At 38.3% G+C, this 19,882-nt stretch overlaps 1 protein-coding gene across 3 annotated transcripts in view; it reads left to right on the forward strand.

Annotated features, from left to right (window-relative positions):
- FAM69A (family with sequence similarity 69, member A) overlaps window positions 1-19,882 on the forward strand; it is a 278,683-nt gene that overhangs the window by 176,572 nt on the left and 82,229 nt on the right. For 2 of the 3 annotated variants that reach the window (XM_006882414.1, XM_006882416.1), the window contains exon 2: window positions 9,327-9,461. The exons of the other annotated variant lie outside the window; for it this stretch is intronic. In XM_006882414.1, coding sequence (XP_006882476.1) covers window positions 9,327-9,461 — 135 coding nt within the window. The remainder of the gene's footprint in view (window positions 1-9,326; window positions 9,462-19,882) is intronic. 3 annotated transcript variants of the gene reach the window in all.

Genomic DNA, 19,882 nt, shown 5'->3' on the forward strand with positions numbered 1-19,882 from the left:
TAATATCAATATTATGAGAAGCTATACTCTGATAAATTTGAAAACCTAGAGGAAATGGACAAATTGCTTGAAACTCGTGCCCTATCCATATTGACATTGTCAGATGTAGAACACTTGAACAGACCCATCACAAAAGAAGTGGAGCAGGTCATAAAAAGACTACCCCACAAGGAGAGGAGCAAACGGGGCATTATGCGGGGAGTGCAACAGTGAATGAATGGAATTCCAATAGATGTTCATTGAAATGAAAAATAAACTAAATTTTAAAATAAAGACTACCCCACAAAAAAAGTCCTGGACCAGATGGCTTTACGACTGAACTCTACCAAACATTCTGAGAAGCTTTATCACAAATTCTACTTATTTCAAAAAATAGAAAAAGAAGGAACACTCCCAGAGACATTCTATGAAGCAATCACAACCCTAATACCAAAACAAGACATTTGACAAAATCCAGCACCCCTTCAAGATTAAGACAGTCAGCAAAATTGGAATGGAAGGAAATTTCCTCAACATAGTAAAATATATAAAAATCAGTGGGATTCCTCTACAGTAACAAAGAGAACTCAGAGAAGGAAACCAAGAAAATAATACTGTTTACAGTAGCCAACTACAAATTGAGATATTTGGGAGTGACCTAACTAGAGACACAAAAGACCTGTACAGAGGAAACAACAGAACATTTTTTCAAGATACAATAAAAGAGCTAAGTAAATGGGGAAATGCTCCCTGTTCATAAACTGGAAGACTCAATATTGTGAAAATGACAGTCTGCCAAAAGCAATCTCCATGTTCAATGCAGTCCCAATCCAGATTCATTTTTCAAATGAAAAATTCATTTTTCAGAGAGATAGAAAAGGCAATAGGCAGGTTTATTTGGAAAAGAAAGAGACCCCAGATAAGTAATGCATGTCTGAAAAGCAGAAATAATATGGAGGCCTAGCACTCCCTGATCTCAAAACATACTACACAGCTGTAATAACCAAAACAGCATGGTACTGATATGATGACACATAGACCAATGGAACAGAATTGAGGACCCAGAAGAAGACCCATCTATCTATGGTCAACTGGTATTCAACAAGGAAATAAAACCTGTCAAATGGGGAAATGACAACCTTTACAACAAATGTTGCTGACAAAACCAGACTTCTACCTGCAGAAAGCACATCTCACACCATACATAAAAATGAAGTTAAGTAAACCAGAGACTTAGGGGTAAGGTAACCATAAAGATCATGAGAGATTCCATATGACCCAACTATTCGGGCACAAACTGAGACTTGTACACGAATATTCATAGCAACATTATTCACCATAGCAAGAACAAAGAAACAGCCCAAATGTCCAACAACAATGGAATAGATTGAGAAGTTATGGTACCTTCACACAATGGAATACTATGCAGCTCACAGGAGCAAGGATTTTGTAAATTACTTACCCACCTTTGGAAGGACTGGAGAGCATTATGCTAAATGAACTAACTTAGTCCCATAAAGACAAATGCTGTATAAGACCATTATTATAGAATATGTATGAGGATCCTAGGTGGGGAGGGTAGCAGAGGGGTGAGGATGGGCAGGGGTGGAGGGGGTTAAGTAGGGAGGTCATTAATCATAGGGTCACACAATTGATGGGCGGAAGAAGGGTGGGTAAAGGAAATGGGAAGTATCCAATTTGAAAAACAGCGTGTACAAACTTTGTAAGTAAACAAGTATAAAATAAATATTTAAAAAGAAAAAAGATCAGAAGAGACAAAATGGGATGAAACTTAGATGGCCTAGCCTATGGTATAAAGAAGCTGATAAATACAACCAGAAATGCAAAACCAGGAGAGGATAATATTGATGAAAAGAAAACCAGCTGACTGGGAGAAAACATTTGGCAATAACATCTCAGACAAGAGTCTCATAAAGAAAATTTATGAAATACTGTTGTTGTTGTTGTTGATTACCTTCGAGTCGAGTTTCCAGAGGCATGTTATTTAGCAAGTGGATGCCCCTCCTACTTCCAATATGAATACTACTTGGGGGGGGCGGACAAAACAAACAAAAAAACAAACGCAAGGCCCCAGGAATTGACAGCATACCAGTGGACATGTTTGAACAAACAGATACTGTCCTGGACATGCTCACCAAGTTGTGCCAAGAAATCAGGAAGATAGCCACCAGGCCAAAGAGATACACATTTGTACCCGTTCCAAAGAGAGGTGACCTTACAGAGTGTGGAAATTATCAAACAATATCATTAATGTCACATGCAAGCAATATCCTGCTGAAAATTATCCAAAAATGACTGGAACAGCACATCAACAGAATTGTCAGTTGTGCAGGCTGGATTTACAAGAGGACATGACACTAAGGCTATTATAGTCAATGTTACATGGATATTGACTGAAAGCAGAGAGTACCAGAGAAATATCTATATGTGTTTCATTGGTGATGCAAAGGCATTTGACTGTGTGGATCTCAACAAACTGGCTAACTCTGAGGAGATTGGGAATCTCAGAACCCTTGATAGTGCTTATGTGAAAGATACTCTTGGACCAGGAGGTAGAACAGAGCAAAGAAACACTTCTTGTTTCAAAATCAAGAAAGGTATATGCCAGGGATGCATACTGTCTCCATTCCTTTTCAGTCTATATGTGGAACAGATCATCTGAGAGGCTGGGCTTTATGAGGAGAAATGTGGCATCAGGATTGGAGGAAGACTCATCAACAACCTGTGTTATGCAGATGACACAACCTCGTTTGCCAAAACTGAGGAAGACCTGAGACATTTGCTTCAGAAGTTCAAAGACTGCAGCCTTTAATATGGATTAAAGCTCAATATCAAGAAAACAAAGATTCTCACCACAGGGCCGATTGGCAGTATCATGTTAGGCCCTGAAGAGAGTGAGATTGTTAACAGCTTCAGTTTTCTTGGCTCCAGAATCAGCACTCTTGGTACCAGCAACCAGAAAAACAGAAGATGGCCTGTGTTGGGGAAATCTGCTGTCAGAGACCTGGCCAGAGTACTGAAGAGCAATGATGTCATTCTAGAAACTAAGATGTGCCTGATTGAGGCTGTGGTCTTCACAATTATTTGCTACACATTAGAGAGATGGACAGTAACTAAGGATGATAGAAGATGAATTGATACTGGAGAAGAATATAGAATATACAATGAACTGCTAGGAGAACAAACAGGTTCATCCTGGAGAGGGTGAGGCCAGGTTGCTCCTTGTAAGCAAGGATTTTGAAGTTCCATCTGACATAATTTGGCATGTTGCAAAGAGGGACATCATTCTTGGAAGGTCAGAGGGACAGCACAAGAGAGAAGATCCTGGATGAGATTAATTGACTCAGTGACCAAGGTAACGGAGGTAGGTGTCAGAGACAATGAGGTTGACAACATAGAGCAGAGTTTAGAGCCGTTGTACATAGGGTTGCTATGAGTTGCAAGTGGCTTGGCGGCACTTCACAACAGTGCTTCCTCATTTTCAGAAAGCAAGGTTGTCCCATCTTTATATAGCATGTTGTTGATGAATCTTCCTCCAGTTCTGATGCCACACACCTCCTCATAAATCCCAGCTTCCCAAATTATCTGTTCCACATATAGATTAAAAAGGTAAGGAGACAAGACACGTCTTTCCCAATTTTGAACCGTGCAGTGTTTCCTTGCTCTGTTCTGAAGACTCCTAGTCCAAGCATAGGTTATGTATGAATACAATCAATATTCTAAAATTCCTATTCTTCTCAATGTTAACCACAGTTTGCTGTGGTCCACACTATCAAATGCTTTTGAATAGTCAGTAAAACACAACAGATAGACATTCTTCTGGTATTCTCTGCTGTTAGCCAAGAACCATCTGACATTGGCTGTGATGTTCCTAGTGCCACAGCCTTTTCTAAACCTAGCTGTTTCAGTCATTTTCAAATAATATTCAGCAAGATTTTACTTGCATGTGATATTAGTGATAAAAACGCTGCAGAAGGTCAAAGATTGCAGTCTTCAAGATGGATTGAAGCTCAACATCAAGAAAACATAGAATCTTACCACTGGGCCAATTGGCAGCATCACAATAGAGGGAAAGGAGATTGAGATTGTTAATAATTTTGGCCTGCTCGTTTCCACAATCAACACTCTTGGAACTAGCAATCAGGAAATAAAAAGACAAATTATACTGAGAAAATCTGCTGTCAGGGACAACTCAAGAGTACTAAAGAACAATAGTGTCATCCTGGAGACTAAGATGTGCCTAATCCAAGCCATGGTATTCACAATTAACTTGCTGTGCATCAGAGAGCTGGACAGTAACTAAGGATGACAGAAGAATTGATGCCTTTGAGCTGTTGTACTGGAGAGAAGTGTTGAACATTCTATGGACTGCCAAGAGAACAAACAGATTGGACCTAGAGAACCAAATTGCTCCTTAGAGGCAAGGATTTTGAATCTCTGTGTCACATATTTCAGGCATGGTGCGAGGAGGGACCAGTTCTTGGAGAAGGACATCATGCTTGGAAGTATGGTAGGGACAGCACAAGAGGAGAAGACCCTGGGTAAGAGAGATTGACACAGCAACTGGGATAATGGGGTTACGTGTGTTGAGGATGGTGAGACTAACTCAGGATAGGCCAGGGTTCACAGCTGTTGTGCTTAGGGTCACTTTGAGGTGCAGGCACATAATAACAATATCAGCAGAGCCTCTGCAAGTCTGATAACCCAATTACAAAATGGGCAAAAGGAAGACGTTTGGATTGCCAACAAGACACATGAGGAAGTTCTCAAAATCATTAACAATAAGAAAGATGCAAATCAAAACTATGAGGTACCATCTCACCCCAGTAGCAGTGGCAAAGAAAGTTTAACAAGACTGAAAGTAATAAATGTTGGAGAGAGTGTAGAGAGAGTGAAACTCTCATACACTTTTGGAAGGACTGTAAAATGGTAAAATCACTCTGGAAGGCAGTGATGTGTGTCCTCAATAAGCTGAATATAGAGACTCCATAAGACCCATTTATACCACTGTTAGGAATATACTCCAAGGAAAACAGAACTGAGACATAAATGGAGATTGATGCACTAGAGTTAATGGCAGCATTATGCACAATAGCAAGAACATGGAAATAGCTAAAATGTCCATCAACAAATGACTGGATTGAGAAACTAGGGTTCATTCATACAATGGAATACTGTGAATACTATGCAGTACACAGGAACAATGTTTTGGAAAAATACTGTTAACATGGGAGAGGCTAGGTAGCATTACGCTGAGTGAACTAACTCAGGCTCATAAGATCAAATGCTTTTTAAGACCATTATTGTAAAAACAGGATAACGAATAAGATGTGGATTGATATACAGAGAGGGAAGGGGAAGGAACGGGATTTGAGGGTAGTAAATGGGGGAAATCACAAGGTCACAAAGTTTGTTGAATGGAGGGAGGGAGCAAAAAGAAAATGTACATGAATAAAATGCAACTCTTTTTTCATCTTATTTCTTTAAACATTTTTTGAGATTTTAACGGAAGTTTATAGAGGGCTTAGATTTACATTCATTCATTGTTGCACATTTTCCTCCCTACCCCCACCCCAGCTCTCTTTTTCTTTGAAAAAAATTCCTTCATTGTTGCACAATTTTCTCCCCTATGCCCAGTCCACTTTGCTATGCAGCTCTTATTCTGGACTCTTGTCATGCAAATAATACCTAATCATATATCCCTTTTAAACAGTTCTTTGTTTCATCTGTTTCAATGCAGTGTACATTACTTATCACCTCTTTTCTTAGTTTTCTCCCATGTCAGTCCTGTTTTGTAACAGTGACATTATGCAGTATTTGTCCTTTTGTGACTGAAATATTTCACTCAACGTATCCTCCAGGGCCACCCGTTTTGTATTAATATTTTATTAATTCCTTGTTTTTCTATGCTGCATAGTATTTCATTGTGAGAATATACCACTGTTTCTCTATCTATTCATTTGTTGATGGGAACTTGGCTTATTTCCATCTTTTTACTATTGTGAAAAACACAGCAATAAACATAGGTGTGCATATATCTGTTTGGGTGGCAGTTCTGATTTCTTTAGGGTGTATTCCCAATAGGGGAATTAATGGGTCAAATGGTATTTCTAGTTTCAACTTTTTGAGAAAGCGCCATACTGTCTTTCATAGTGGTTGCACAATTTTACACTCCCACCAACAGTGAATAAGGCTTCCAGTTTTTCCACAACCTCAACAGCATTTGTTGTTTGCTGCTCTGTTGAATTTTGCTATTGTTACTGGGGTGAGAAGTTATCTCATAGTTGTTTTGATTTGCATCTCTCTTAGAGCTAGGGATTTTGAACATTTCTTCATGTGTTTGTTGGCCATCTGTATGTCTTCTTTGGTGAAATGTCTGTTCATATCTTGTGCCCATTTTGCAATTGGATTGTTTACTTTTGTCTTGTTGTGGTGCTTGAGTATTTTATGGATTCTAGATATAAGTCCCTTATCAGACATGTCATTACCAAATCCCCCCCCCCCAATTTGTGGCTTCCCCTTTTACCCTGTTGGAGCAGTTTTTGGATGTGCATAGGGATTTTAATCTTAGAAGGTCCCATTCATCTGTTTTATCCTTTCTAGGTTATAGGTTTTTCAGGATGCTTGGAAGACTGGTTCATGTTGTAGATTAGTGCTTCTAAAGTTCTTCCAAGCTTTTCTCTAATGAAGTTTCTAGTCCTTGATTTTAGTCCTAGGTCCTTGGTACACTTTGAGTTAGTTTTTGTGTATGGTGTGAGGTGTGTCCTCATATTGTTTTATATCGTTTCCATAGGTGTAAATCTTTACAGAAACAGACTGCGCATCTTTCTACCATGGAGTGGCTAGTGCCTTTAAATCACTAGCCTTTCATTTAGTGATTGATCCTTTAACCACTGTATCACCAAAGATCTTATGCAAGTATACACATACAGATGTACATATATGAGAGGCCCTTTAAACATTATCATGGAGGAAAAACACCAATCATTTTTAGGAAATTTTAAAAAAATATTCCTATAATATTAAATATTTTGTCATTGTTCAGTTAATTATTCAAGTATCATTTTTAAATTTCTTTTCATTTTATAATTCATATATATTCATTATATGTGGGATTGATTAATATATAACCTTATTTATAATTAATATGATAGTATTATAACAATTTATTATTATAACATAATTACAATGTTAGACTTATAACATTATTTAGAATTTATTCATGTCATTACTATGTCTCATCAAATCCTCACTCCTTTTCCTTCACCCTATCCATCCATCTGCTAACCTCAGCTTCCCTCTCCATCCTTTTCCACAGTTTGTGTGTAAACTTTTCCTTAGCTTCCCCCCATCAGTTATTTTTTAAATTAAGTGTCAATTTTATATAGTTATTTATTTGAATCAAGACTAAAAAACAATCTACGTATTGTGTTTATTTTTAAAATAAATGTATTAACCTTTAGGTTTCCCTTCCTCTTCTTTTTTTTGGCCCCCTCTTGTAATTTATTTGTTGAAGAAACAGGGTCATTTATGTTGCAGTTTCCCAAGGTCTGCAGTTGGCCGACTGTGTTCCCTTTGTGTCAGTTAACATGTTCTTCTGTCTCCCGTATTTCCTGTAAATTTGTACGTGGAACTTAACACTTGATCAGATTGAGATTTGTTTTCATTTTGGCAAGAACGAAACTATAATGACAAAATCAAATCATAGTGGTAGCATTATTGGTTTCTTGCTCAGTACCTTGCACATTGGTTTAGCTTGCATCCATCAAGTATATACTTTGTGCCGGGTGATTATATTAATGTTCTTATAGGTATTATCCCATTAAATCTTACTTAAGCCTCATGATACTGTTTCATATCACTTTCTATCTGGTGACCAAATTTCTTAAGGATCCAGAACATCTTAAATATCTTTCATACATACCCTATGGTATATGTCTTATTAGATTATTTAAGTTGTAATTATGTCTGGGTTGTGTTTTGGATTTGTTTGGTTTTTTGGGTTGAGATATATATATATGTATATATATATTTATTCAAGATTCATTTAGAGATACACTAAAATATCTTGTGCTGAGTCGCATTTTATATTTAATAGTGAAAGAGCTGTCAATTAACTATGAATGTGTTGTACTTAGGCTTTTTAGTATTCATATTCACTATCTGTGAGCCTCTTAAAGACAGATATCTAACTACAAATAGGCCCAACAGAATCCAGTATTTCCTGGGCCTTTTTTCGTTTTACATTCATTGTCTTCTCCAGGTGCACTCTGTCTCTTTCATCTCTTTCTTCTTGTTTTGCATGCTCTTAGTGTTCACAGTATCCCACTGTTTCCTAGTGTGAGAAACTGGCTTGTTTGTAAAAGCAAAACTAGCTTGTCATTGTTTGTTTACATAACTTTAATTTATTCTGCTCAATTCTCTCTGTAGCCCTAAATGCTACTGCTTATAAAATCAGACCATCGGCACATCAGACCCAAAAAAGAAATGTCAGATTATCTTGACCATCTGTAACTTTTGAAAATTAAACTGTTTGAGATGTCATTTGTTGGAGAAAAGGCACCAGCCGGTCCAAGTTGCAGTTGAATGCCAGAGTCCTGGAAGCAGAACAATACAGAGAGGATCCTATTGTGTGGTTTTACAAGTTGGCATACAAGGAGTGATTTGTTTTTTAAGATATCTTAACCCTTCCTCTCCAGTCATTGCTTTTTAATAGTTGCAGCATTCTCCCCAATTTCTACCGTATCTGTTGCGTATTTAGTTGGTTGAATATAAATTCCTGTTGGAAACAATAGAGAAATAGAAGTGAAGGTAGAATTTATTTTTCTTGTACTTATTGCCTCATTATGAGACACTAGACAAATAACTGAATTTTCTGTTCTTCTCAAAAATGATGTTATTTTTACTATGACTATCTATAAAGACCTGAAGATTTTTATTTCAAAAAGGAAAGAACTTTTGTAGACTGCTAGAAAATGGGAGCTGTACCTCTCTTTACCTGATCTTACACACTACCCAATGCAGCATGGCATATGGACTTGTGCTTAGTAAGTAGCTTTTGACGATGGTGGCATTTGAAAGGTTATACATTTTAAAGGGTATTTTGTTCCCTTTTTCTTTGGCAGAACCAAGGAACTTCCTTTTCTGAGACTAGTGCTGTTTGCACTCAGTGAAAGTACACTTTGTTCTAGGAGAATTGCCATATGAAAGCCTAGAATATATATTGAGTCCTTCCAAGAAAAGGGGGGGGGGAGAATCATGTTCTAGCACACTGAATGTTGACTTGATGCTGAATGAATGATTGTTATGTATTCTTTCACTCACAGGCTCGCTTCTCTTACGTGCGGATGAAATATCTCTTCTTTTCCTGGCTGGCAGTTTTTATTGGAAGCTGGATTATATATGTGCAATATTCTACCTACACAGAGCTCTGCAGGGGAAAGGATTGTAAGAAAATTATTGTAAGTAATTTTTTAGTTTCTCAATTTGCCAAGATGCTTCTTAATAACACACTGCACTTATGATTTATGCACTTTCTGATAATTTTTTTCAGAAGTTGTATATTAGATTTTATTAAGGATTTTTCATTTTCTTGATACGACCATTTTAGTAGGAGTGTTCTGATTACGTCCTACAGAGAGTTAGTATGAGAGCATCATCATTACAAAGAGGGATTTAATTTCAAATATGTTTGAAGTTGAGTTCAAATATATTCTAATCAAATGCTATTTTTTTTTTCATTTTTATTGTATTATTTTTACATGTACCGTCAAATCAGATCTGACTGGTACAGGAAGAGATTGCCCCGTCCTCCAGCAGAGCATCTGGTGAATTTGAACTGCGTACACCTGGGATTGCAGTGCAGCATCTTGCCACTAGGCCACCAGAGCTCCCTTAGAGTGTAAAAGTATTATTTACATGAAATCTTTCTGAAACACACCTTTTGAATGAATAAATGGAGTCATTACCAAATAGCAAAACGTATCCAAAAATCATATGTGTATTTGTTACTCAGTGTGTATTGTGATGATTGGTTATATTACAGAAAAATCAATCCATCTAAAATTGACAATGGTACTTACTTGCTTTCATAGAACTAATGGTATAAATATTTAAGCATTTTAAGTCGTTCATACCCCTTATTTTCTACTAATATCATCTGATATAAATAATGTTAAGGTATTTTACGTCAGAAATGTACTTTTGTAATAATAAATTAATCTTATTAAGGATTATGTAATTATTACTCTTTACCTAAGCCAGTGTTGCTGAGTGTGTATATATATAGTTTACAGTGCTTACAGTTTAACAGTCAAAAATGAGTAGTTACAGTGACGTTAGCTAAATGCTGGAATAGCGAGAGTTGTGGGGACATGAGTCTTCTCAAAGTTTAAAGAAAGTAGAATTCCAATTTACCTCCAAGGACTCTATTAGTAAAGATTAAAAACCGTGCCTACCCTGGAAGAGTATAATAAGGCAAGGGATTGAGTTGTAAAAATAAATTCCAAGTCAAGGTTCAAAGATGTCAGTCATGTGGTCATCCAGTTGACCTTTCCATATCCTTAATATCACTGGCCTTTTCCAACCTGTTGATGCAGCTATTGTGCCTTTGCCCCTGTTGGTCCTCTACTTCACTGAACATGATGTCTTCTGCCAGTGATTGATTCCTCCTAACAATGTGTCAAAAACAATTGAGTTGGACAGTGTTCTATTATGAATCTATAAAATGTTCATTGGCTAATTTTCAGAAGTAAATCTCCAGGCCTTTCTTCCTAGTCAGTTTTAGTTTGGAAGCTCTGCTGGCATCTGCTGAAGATGGCCATGCTGGTATCTGAAGTAACTGTGGCAGAACTTCCAGCATCACAGCAACGCTCAAGCCGCCTCAACCTGACAAACTGACAGATAAAGGAGAAGCAGCTGTACTAACAAACAACAAAGGCTAATTGAAATATTCATTTCATTTCTAGGCTACTGCTCTCAAACAGTGTGCCCTGGAGCAAATAATTAGATATTTCATAATAGAAGATTGATCTGGTCAGTTAAATTTGGGGTAAACAAAAATAGCTAATTTACAGAGGCTGTCTCAGAATCTTTAATATAAGTGTTTTCCATTTACAAGGGAGAACAAATGATCAGAACAAAATCCATCCCAGGTTGTTGTTAAATGCTGTTGAGTCAGGACCAACTCATAACTGACCCTCCAGCATGTTTTCAGAGGCTGTGAATCTCAAAGGAGGAGACTGCTCAGCTTTCTCCTGTGGAGCAGCTGGTGGATTCAAACTGCATACCATTGGGTTGGCAGTGTCCCTCCTTACCACTAGGCCATCAGTGCTTTAAGATCCATTAATGTCATCCAGGAGTGCTAGAATTACTGTTCTAAGAGAGTAAACCAAAAGGAAATCAATAACGTGTATTAATACATCTTCCTTCTTCCTTCAAAATATGTGTCTCATATGAATCATAATAAAGGTCATCATTTCTCCCTAGTACCTAGGTTTTTTTATAAATTATATTATAAAATTATTTTCTGACCAGTTCCTCTAGTGTTTTTCTAATTAGGTGACCTAGTGAGTAAGGAGTTGTCCTGCCAATGCAAAGGCAGGCAGTTCAAATCTACCAGCTGCTCCATCTCCTGCTGTATAATTTGATATTGTATAATATGTTCTCTTAACTGACCCTCTGGAAGGTTTTCAGAAACAATAAATCCCCAAATTGATTTATAGCCCCTGAGAACCCACTTGAGGGTCAGCAATGAGTCAGTTCTGACTCACCAGCAATGAGTTGTAGAACTGTTCTTGTTGCTCTTGTTGTTGTTGCTATTAGGTTCCATCTAATCAAGTCTGATGAAAGGCACCCAAGTGTCAAGGACTCTCCTTCATAGGGTCACTATGAGGCGCCTGCGACTCGGCACTTAACAACAACAGCAATCAAGTCTGACTCAGAGCAACCCTATGAACAACAGATCTGAATCCTGTCCTATCTTGTGCCTTCCTCACCATCTCTGATAACACTTGAGCTCAGTGCTCCAGTCACCTTGTCAGTCCATCTCATTGGGAATCTTCTTCGCTTATGCTGATCCTCCATCTTCCCAAGCATAATATTCCTTTCCAAGGAATAGCCTTTCCTAGCAACATGTCCAGAATATGAGAGATGAAGCATTGCCATCTTTGTCACAAAGAAGCACTCTGGCTGCACCTTTTCCAAGAAATACCTATTCGATCTTTTGGCATTCCATGACATATTCAGTACTCTTCTCCAACATCACAACTCAAAGCCATCAATTTTTCTGCTGTCATCCTTATACATTGAACATATAGATCAGATTAATTTTTTTAGATCAAATTAATTTTAAAGTATTACTTTTATTGGATCAAATCCCTACACAGACACCGCCAAGTGCTTCCTGTTACTCTCATGGTAGGTCCAGGAACTTCCTTGTAGAACTCAAGACCTTTTACTATTTGCATTCTTTCTCACTTATCTGTAAGATACGGTCTTGGTAATGTAAGTAAAAAGATGAAAATAGCTGGGATAAAACCACAATACTTTCCCTCAAAAAATATTATTCATTATTAATTAATTAATTATAAAAAGTAGAAGTTCTTTGTTCCAGATTTGGCAAGAATAGATTCTCCTTATGTTCTTTGTAGAAACATGAAGTTATCTCAAGAATTCTTCCTTCCAGTCAATGCAAAATTATGCATCAAGTGTGGAAAAACCTTAGGGAAGGTTGAGTGTGAGAATTATCAGGATGTGGAAATAAGTACTCTTGATGGAAATTATTTAGTATAGTGGTATTTGTTAATTTGGGGCCTCAAAGATTTTAAAACATTCCTCATGAATGCCAGAATGCTACAGCATACAAGGGGAGAAGCCGGTGCCAGAGTGGAGTCAGTTCTCTGTCATGTTTATCAGTATTGGGGCCACATGCACAGGGTCACTGGCATAAAGTCTTTGGAGCCATGAAGGATCTTACAGTTTGGTCAATATTGTCTTAACATGTTTCAAATAAATCATATGTTTGCAGTACAGCTGAGTCTTGGTGAGCAGACGTGGGAATCCAAAGGAAGCAATATAAGCAAAGCCCAGCAAATATTTGCTAATAAAGCTTTGACAGAACCTACACTTTTCAAAGCAATTCAGAAGCCACTAAAAAAGTCATGTTAACAATAACCCAGACAGCGTGACACCGTGAAACTGAGTTTGCTTTTAAAAGGGAAGAGCCTGCCATCTACAGGCCAATAAATCCAAATCCATTATCAAATTACAGAGCTAATTATAATTACAATTTATGGGACATGGACAGGCATCACTGCCTAATACCTAACATTGCTGATGTTCAGCCAACTGTAGGAAATAATACATTTGGGAAAGAGGAAGACTGTAGGAAAGGCCATTACAGCACTACGGATAAACCTATTCAAGAAAACCTCTGAATGCAGAATCTGAGAAAAATATGGATGGTGACAAAGATGCAAATAAACTTGAAATCAGTTAATGATCAGTTGTTCTGAAATGAAATATGCATGTTAATTTTAAGTTTATAAAAGAAAATGATCCACCTCTTATGAAAAGCTCTGTGACTCTCAGATGTCGGTGGAAGAATTTTCTGTATAAATGGAAAAGAAATTTAGTAACAACAACAACAAAAAATGAACCCTTTAAGAAATGTGCTGCAACTGTTGCCTCTTAAAGAAATAACATTGTTGTTTTTGTTATTATGTGCCATCAAGTCCTTTGCGACTCATAGCGACCCTATGTACAGGAGCTCTAAACGCTGTTCTATTCTGTGCCAACCTAACCTTCTCAAACACACTTATTCCCACCACTTCAGTCATAGAATCGATCCATCTCATCGAAGGTCTTCCTCTCCTTTGCCGCCCCTCCACTCTGCCAAACATGATGTCCCTCTCCAAGGACCAGTCCCTCCTTGCAACATGCCCAAAGTATGTCAGATGAAGCTTCAGAATCCTTGACTCCAAGGAGCATTCCGGCTCACCTTCTCCAGTACAAACCTGTTTGTTCTCCTTGCAGTCCATGGTATATTCAACACTCTTCTCCAGCACCACAGCTCAAAGGCATCAATTCTCTGTCAACCCTATTCACTGTTCAACTCTCTGATGCATAGCATGTAATTGCAAAGACTGTAGCCCTGATCAGGCACACCTTAGTCTCCAGCCTGATGTCGTTGCTCTTCAGTACTCTTGAGAGGTCCCTCACAGCCGACTTTCCCAATGCAATTCGTCTCTTGATTTCCTGGCTGCTGTTACCAAGAGTGTTGATTGTGGAGCCAAGTAAACTAAAACTGTTAACTATCTCAATCTCTTCACCATCCATACTGATGCTGCCAATTGGCCCAGTGGTGAGAATCTTTGTTTTCTTGATGTTGAGCTTCAATCCATATAGGAGGCTGCAGTCCTTGACCTTCTGCAGCAAGCACTTCAGGTCCTCCTCAGTTTCCGCAAGAAGGGTTGTGTCATCTGCATAATGCAGGTTGTTGATGATTCTTCCTCCAATCCTGATGCTACATTCCTCCTCATAAAGCCCAGCTCCTGAATGATTTGTTCTGAATATAGATTGAAAAGGTATGGAGACAGAATACATCCCTGATTTACACCCTTCCCAATTTTGAACCATGCAGTGTCACTTTGATCTCTTCTGATGACTGACTCCTGATCCAAGTATAGGTTTCACATAAGCACAATCAAATGTTCTGGGATTCCCATTCTTCTCAGAGTCAGCCACAGCTTGTTGTGATCCACACAGTCAAAACCCTTTGCAGAGTCAATGAAGCACAGATAGACATTCTTCTGGTATTCTTTGCTTTCTGCCAAGACCCATCTAACATTAGCTATAATAGCCCTAGTACCATTGCCTCTTCTAAATCCATCCTGTACATCTGGCAGATCTCTGTTGACATATTGTTCCAAATGTTTTTGGATAATTTTTAGCAGAATCTTGCTTGCATGTGATATTAATGACATTGTTTGATAATTTCCACACTCTGCTGAGTTACCTTTCTTTGGAATGGGAACAAATATCAATCTTTTCCAGTCAGTGGGCCAGCTGGCTGTTCTCCAGATTTCTTGGCACAACTTAGTGAGTACATCCAGGGCATAGAAGCTTTAAAAATTTCCTCCTCTTGGCGAGCTCTTGTGGCCTGGTGGCAGGGAGGTGTACTTCAATCCCGGTGGTACACAGTTCAAATCCACCAGATGTTCTGCTGGAGAAAAAGGAACAATCTCCTTCTGTACCAGTCAGATCTGATTTGATGGTACACACACACACACACACACACAAAATAATAAAATTAAATAAAATTTAAAATTTAAAAAAAAAAATCCCTCCTCTTGTGGTTGAGAAGCCAAAGCTTTTTTTTTTAACCTAAAACTATAGTAAATGCTGGACTGAAATGTAGTCAGAGAGCGAACCCCATTAGCCAACCACCTGGCTTATATTTAACAAGTCAAAAAGAACAAGAAAGTAGACCATGTTTCTCTTTTAGAAAGAGCAATGTCCCAACATCAAGAAATCTGTGATGCAGGCCAAAGTAGATGATGAAATTGTTACTAGAACAGAACCTAATAAACAGATGCTGTTGTTGTTGTTGTTATGTGCCATAGAGGTGCCTACAACTCATAGTGATCCTATGTACAATAGCTCTGAACGCTCCCCTATCCTAAGCCAGTCTCACCATCTCCAACACACCTAGTTATGTGTCAGTCCATTTAATTCTGGGTCTTCCTCTCCTTTCCTGTCCCTCGATCCTTTCAAGCATGATGTCCTTCTCCAAGGTCAGGTCTCTCCTAGCCCCATACCGAAAGTATGTGAGATAGAGCTTCAATATCTTCGCCTCCAAAGAGAAACTTGGTTTCACCCTCTCCATGACAGACTTAACTTGTTTTCTTGGCAGTCCATGGTATGTTCAAAATTCTTCTCCAGCACCACAACTCAAAGGCATCAATTCTTCTTCTGTCTTCCTTAGTCAGTGTCCAGCTCTGCGATGCATAGTAAGTAATTGTGAAGACCATGGCCTGCATAAGGTGCACTTTAGTCTCTAGACCCACAGAAGTGCTCTTTAGCACTTTGGAGAGGTCCCTGACAGCACATTTTCCCAATGCAATTTGCCTTTTCATTTCGTGGCTGCTAGTACCAAGAGTATTGACTGTGGAGCTGAGCAAGCTGTATTTGTTAATGACTTCAATCTCTTCTTTCTGTCATGGTGCTGTGGTGCTGCCTATTGGCCCAATAGTGAGAATCTTTGTTTTCTTTATGTTGAACTTCAATCCTTATTGAAGACTATAGTCTTTGAAATTCTGCAGCAAACGCTTCAGGTCCTCCTCAGTTTCAGCGAGAAAGGTTGTGTCATCTGTATAATGCAGGTTGTTGATGAATCTTCCTCCAATCTTGATGCCACATTTCTTCTCATGAAGTCCAGCCTACTGAATTATCTGTGTCACATACAACTTGAAAAGATACAGAGACCAGACCCATCCCTGATGGACTTCTTTCCTGATTTTGAACCATGCAGTGTTTCCTTGCTCTGTTCTGATGACTGCTGCCTGTTCCAAGAATAGGTTTTGCATGAACACAATCAAATGTTCTGGGATTTCCTTTCTTCTCAATGTTAGCCTCAATTTGTTATGATACACACAATCAAATGTCTGGGCAGTTATATCAAGGCTGAGGGAAGAGAGGTACTGGCTTGGATAGGAGGAAATGAAGGAGGATGCTAGTGGAGTGAAGGAAAGGACAAGACATAGGTGCCAAGGAAGGAAGCCAATACTGAATCTACTGGTTGTCTACTGGGAAGTCTCTTTCATTTGCTCTTTTCTGTAAAATGCTTGTCTGTCAGGTACTGTTCTAAAGCTGAGCATCCAGGTGAAGACAAATTATTAAGAAGGATTGGCCATCCACTTCTAAAATAACAGGCCTTCAAAAATTCCATGCATAATAGAGCACATTTGGAGTAGACTAGCAGATATAGCAATTAAAAGATAACCACTCAAAAAAAATGCTGCTGAAGTAATGCTTTTATGACTTGGTATAAAACCATCCACAAGTCTTCAACAGAAATACTCTGGTAGCCTCATGAGTAGTGAGTCTTGCTGCCAACCGAAAGGCAGACAGTTCGAATACATCAGCTGTTCAAGGGAGAAAGATAGACAATCTCCCATGCAGTTTGCAGCCTCTGAAAACCTGCTGGAGGGTCATCTTTGCTGGTTCCCACTTGAAGGCTTCAACATCAACTTGACAAGCGAGGGGAAAATAAAAGAAGGAATGATGTACACTGGGTTTCCTGAAACAGTAAATCATTTTAATACTCTAAAAGAAATTCTTTATTTGCCTCTTGATGTTTATCAAGAGATGAGAGGTAGCTGTCTCAAAGTAGTCTTTGGTACTGCCCTAGGCTAATTGTCACCCAGAGACGTGAACCCACCTTCAAGCTCTTAGGTGTATCTTTCACATTGAATAGTTCTGCTGTAGTTACTAGGAAGCTCCCTTTGAATGGAGCATCTTCTACAACTGAAGCTATAGATTTAAATGCAAGTTCTCCTGCTCACCCTTGTTCTCCAAGGTTGTGCTGGAGAACTGGCATATTTATCAAGATTCAAGAGTTTCAGGCAACGTTAAGTGCCTTGAAACAAGTTTCTGAACAAGGATCTAATAGAAGGGATAATGAGTACTGAAAAAGATTCCCTTGAAAAAACAAGCCATCTGGGAGAGAAAGACAATAACCAGGCACACCTGGGTTCCATTCCATAGATCTGTAAGAAATCATAGGCATCTAGCCTCTCCCAGCACCCACAGCCACAACCAAATGCTTATGAACCTATGAGCATGCATGAGAATTATTTGAATCTTATGTGAAAAGAACACTATTTTTACATAAATGATATTACACACAGCGGTACTGTTTGATCAATTAGGGAGAAATAAAACTTCGAGAGTCTCCCTTGGAACTTGATATCAGCTAATAACTAATTTACCCAGAGACAGCAAAACTCTAATCCTGCCTCTGGAGCTTAAGATAACAATTAGTGAGAAGGTCTAGAAAGCAGAAGTAAAATATCAGAAGGGTTACTAGAGAGGTTGGATTTGGTTCTGTTATTTTGATTGTTTGCCATGGATCTTGGGTTCACTTATACTCACTTGCTCCCTTTTTCAATAATGCTTGACATTCTTGGACATTGGCCAGTGATGTTCAGTAGAATGTGATGTCAATTGTCTTTAGGGAGAGACGTTCAGTTTCTCTTTATATGCAGAACTTTGTGATGTTCCTCCCATGGCAATATAAGTAACTTTAAGACATACTACTCAATAATTTATGCAAACAACTGTTCTAAGTCGGGTCAGGTATTTGATTAAATATATGAAATATGTTTGTAATGACAAGCTTCATTAGAGTCCAAGGATTACAATATGCAAACAGTTATGGGTTTTGAGCTCCATGGTACTATTTGCAACTGAGGTAGCATTTTGCCTGTAAAAACCATTTCTCTGAATTGCGCATTCTGTTGTGTAAATGGTACCCACTCCCATCTGTTTGTTGTAGTCACTTACTGTTTGCGTTGGAAAAAAAAATATTCTTAGGAATTTCTTTTTATTTTATTTTTATTTATTTCAATGGAAGTTTACAGAGACTTTGGATTTCCGTTCATTCATTGTTGCACATTGTCCTCTATGCCAACCCCTAGTTTGCTTTTTCTTTGAAAAGTAAAAAAAAAGTCTTTCATTGTTATATAATCCCATCTCTCCCCCAGTCTTTTCCACAATGCAGCTTTCATTCTGGACTCTTGTCATGACAATAATACCTAATCATATATTCCATCTCAACAATTCTTTTTCTCATCTCTTTCAATGCAGTGAACATTATTTATCCACTCTTAGTTTCCAACTCCAATGTCCGTCTCACTTTACAAATGTGGCACTATGCAGTATTTGTCCTTTTGTGACTGAGATATTTCACTCAGCAGAATGTCATCCAGAGTCATCCATTTTGTATAATATTTCATGAGTTCCTTGTACCAAAACTTCTCTATCCATTCGTTTCTTGATGGGCACGTGGGTTGTTTCCAGCTCTTTGCTATTGCAAACAAAGCTGCAATAAACATGGGTGTGCATATATCTGCCTGGGTGGCAGTTCTGGTTTCTTTAGGGTATATTCTCAGTTGTAGAACTGCTGGATCAAATGGTGTTTCTATTTCCAACTTTTGGAGAAAATGTCATACTGCCTTCCATAGTGGTTGCACCATTTTACACTCCCACCAGCAGTGAATAAGAGTTCCAGTTTCTCCACCACCTTGCCAGCATTTGATGTTTGCTGCTCTGTTGGATTTTGCTATTGTTACTGAGATGAGAAGGTATCTCATAGTTGTTTTGATTTGCATCTCTCTTAGAGCTATGGATTGTGAACATTTCCTCATGAGTTTGTTGGCCATCTGAATGTCTTCTTTGGTGAAGTGTCTGTTCATATCTTGTGCCCATTTTTCAATGGGTTGTTTATCTTGTTGTGACACTCAAGTATTCTATAAATTCTAGATATAAGTCCATTATCAGACATGTCATTAACAAATATTTTTCCTCAGTCTGTGGCTTCCCATTTTACCTGTTGGAGAAGTTTTTGGATGTGCATAGGGATTTGATTCTTAGAAGGTCGCATTTATCTATTTTACCCTCTCTTGGTTGTAGATTTTTAATTTTTTTTTTTTCAGAATGCTTGGAAGATTGTCTGTGTTGTGGATTAGAACTTCTAGAGTTCTTCCAAGCTTTTCTGCAATAAAGTTTATAGTCCTTGGTTTTAGGCCTAGGTCCTTAATCCACTTTGAGTTGGTTTTTGTACATGGAGTGAGGTGTGATCTTGCTTGAGTTTTCTACAGAT

The sequence above is a fragment of the Elephantulus edwardii genome, unplaced genomic scaffold, assembly GCF_000299155.1.
Source record: "Elephantulus edwardii isolate Elephantulus edwardi_28Jun2011 unplaced genomic scaffold, EleEdw1.0 scaffold00020, whole genome shotgun sequence".
In the NCBI taxonomy this organism is placed as follows: domain Eukaryota; kingdom Metazoa; phylum Chordata; class Mammalia; order Macroscelidea; family Macroscelididae; genus Elephantulus; species Elephantulus edwardii.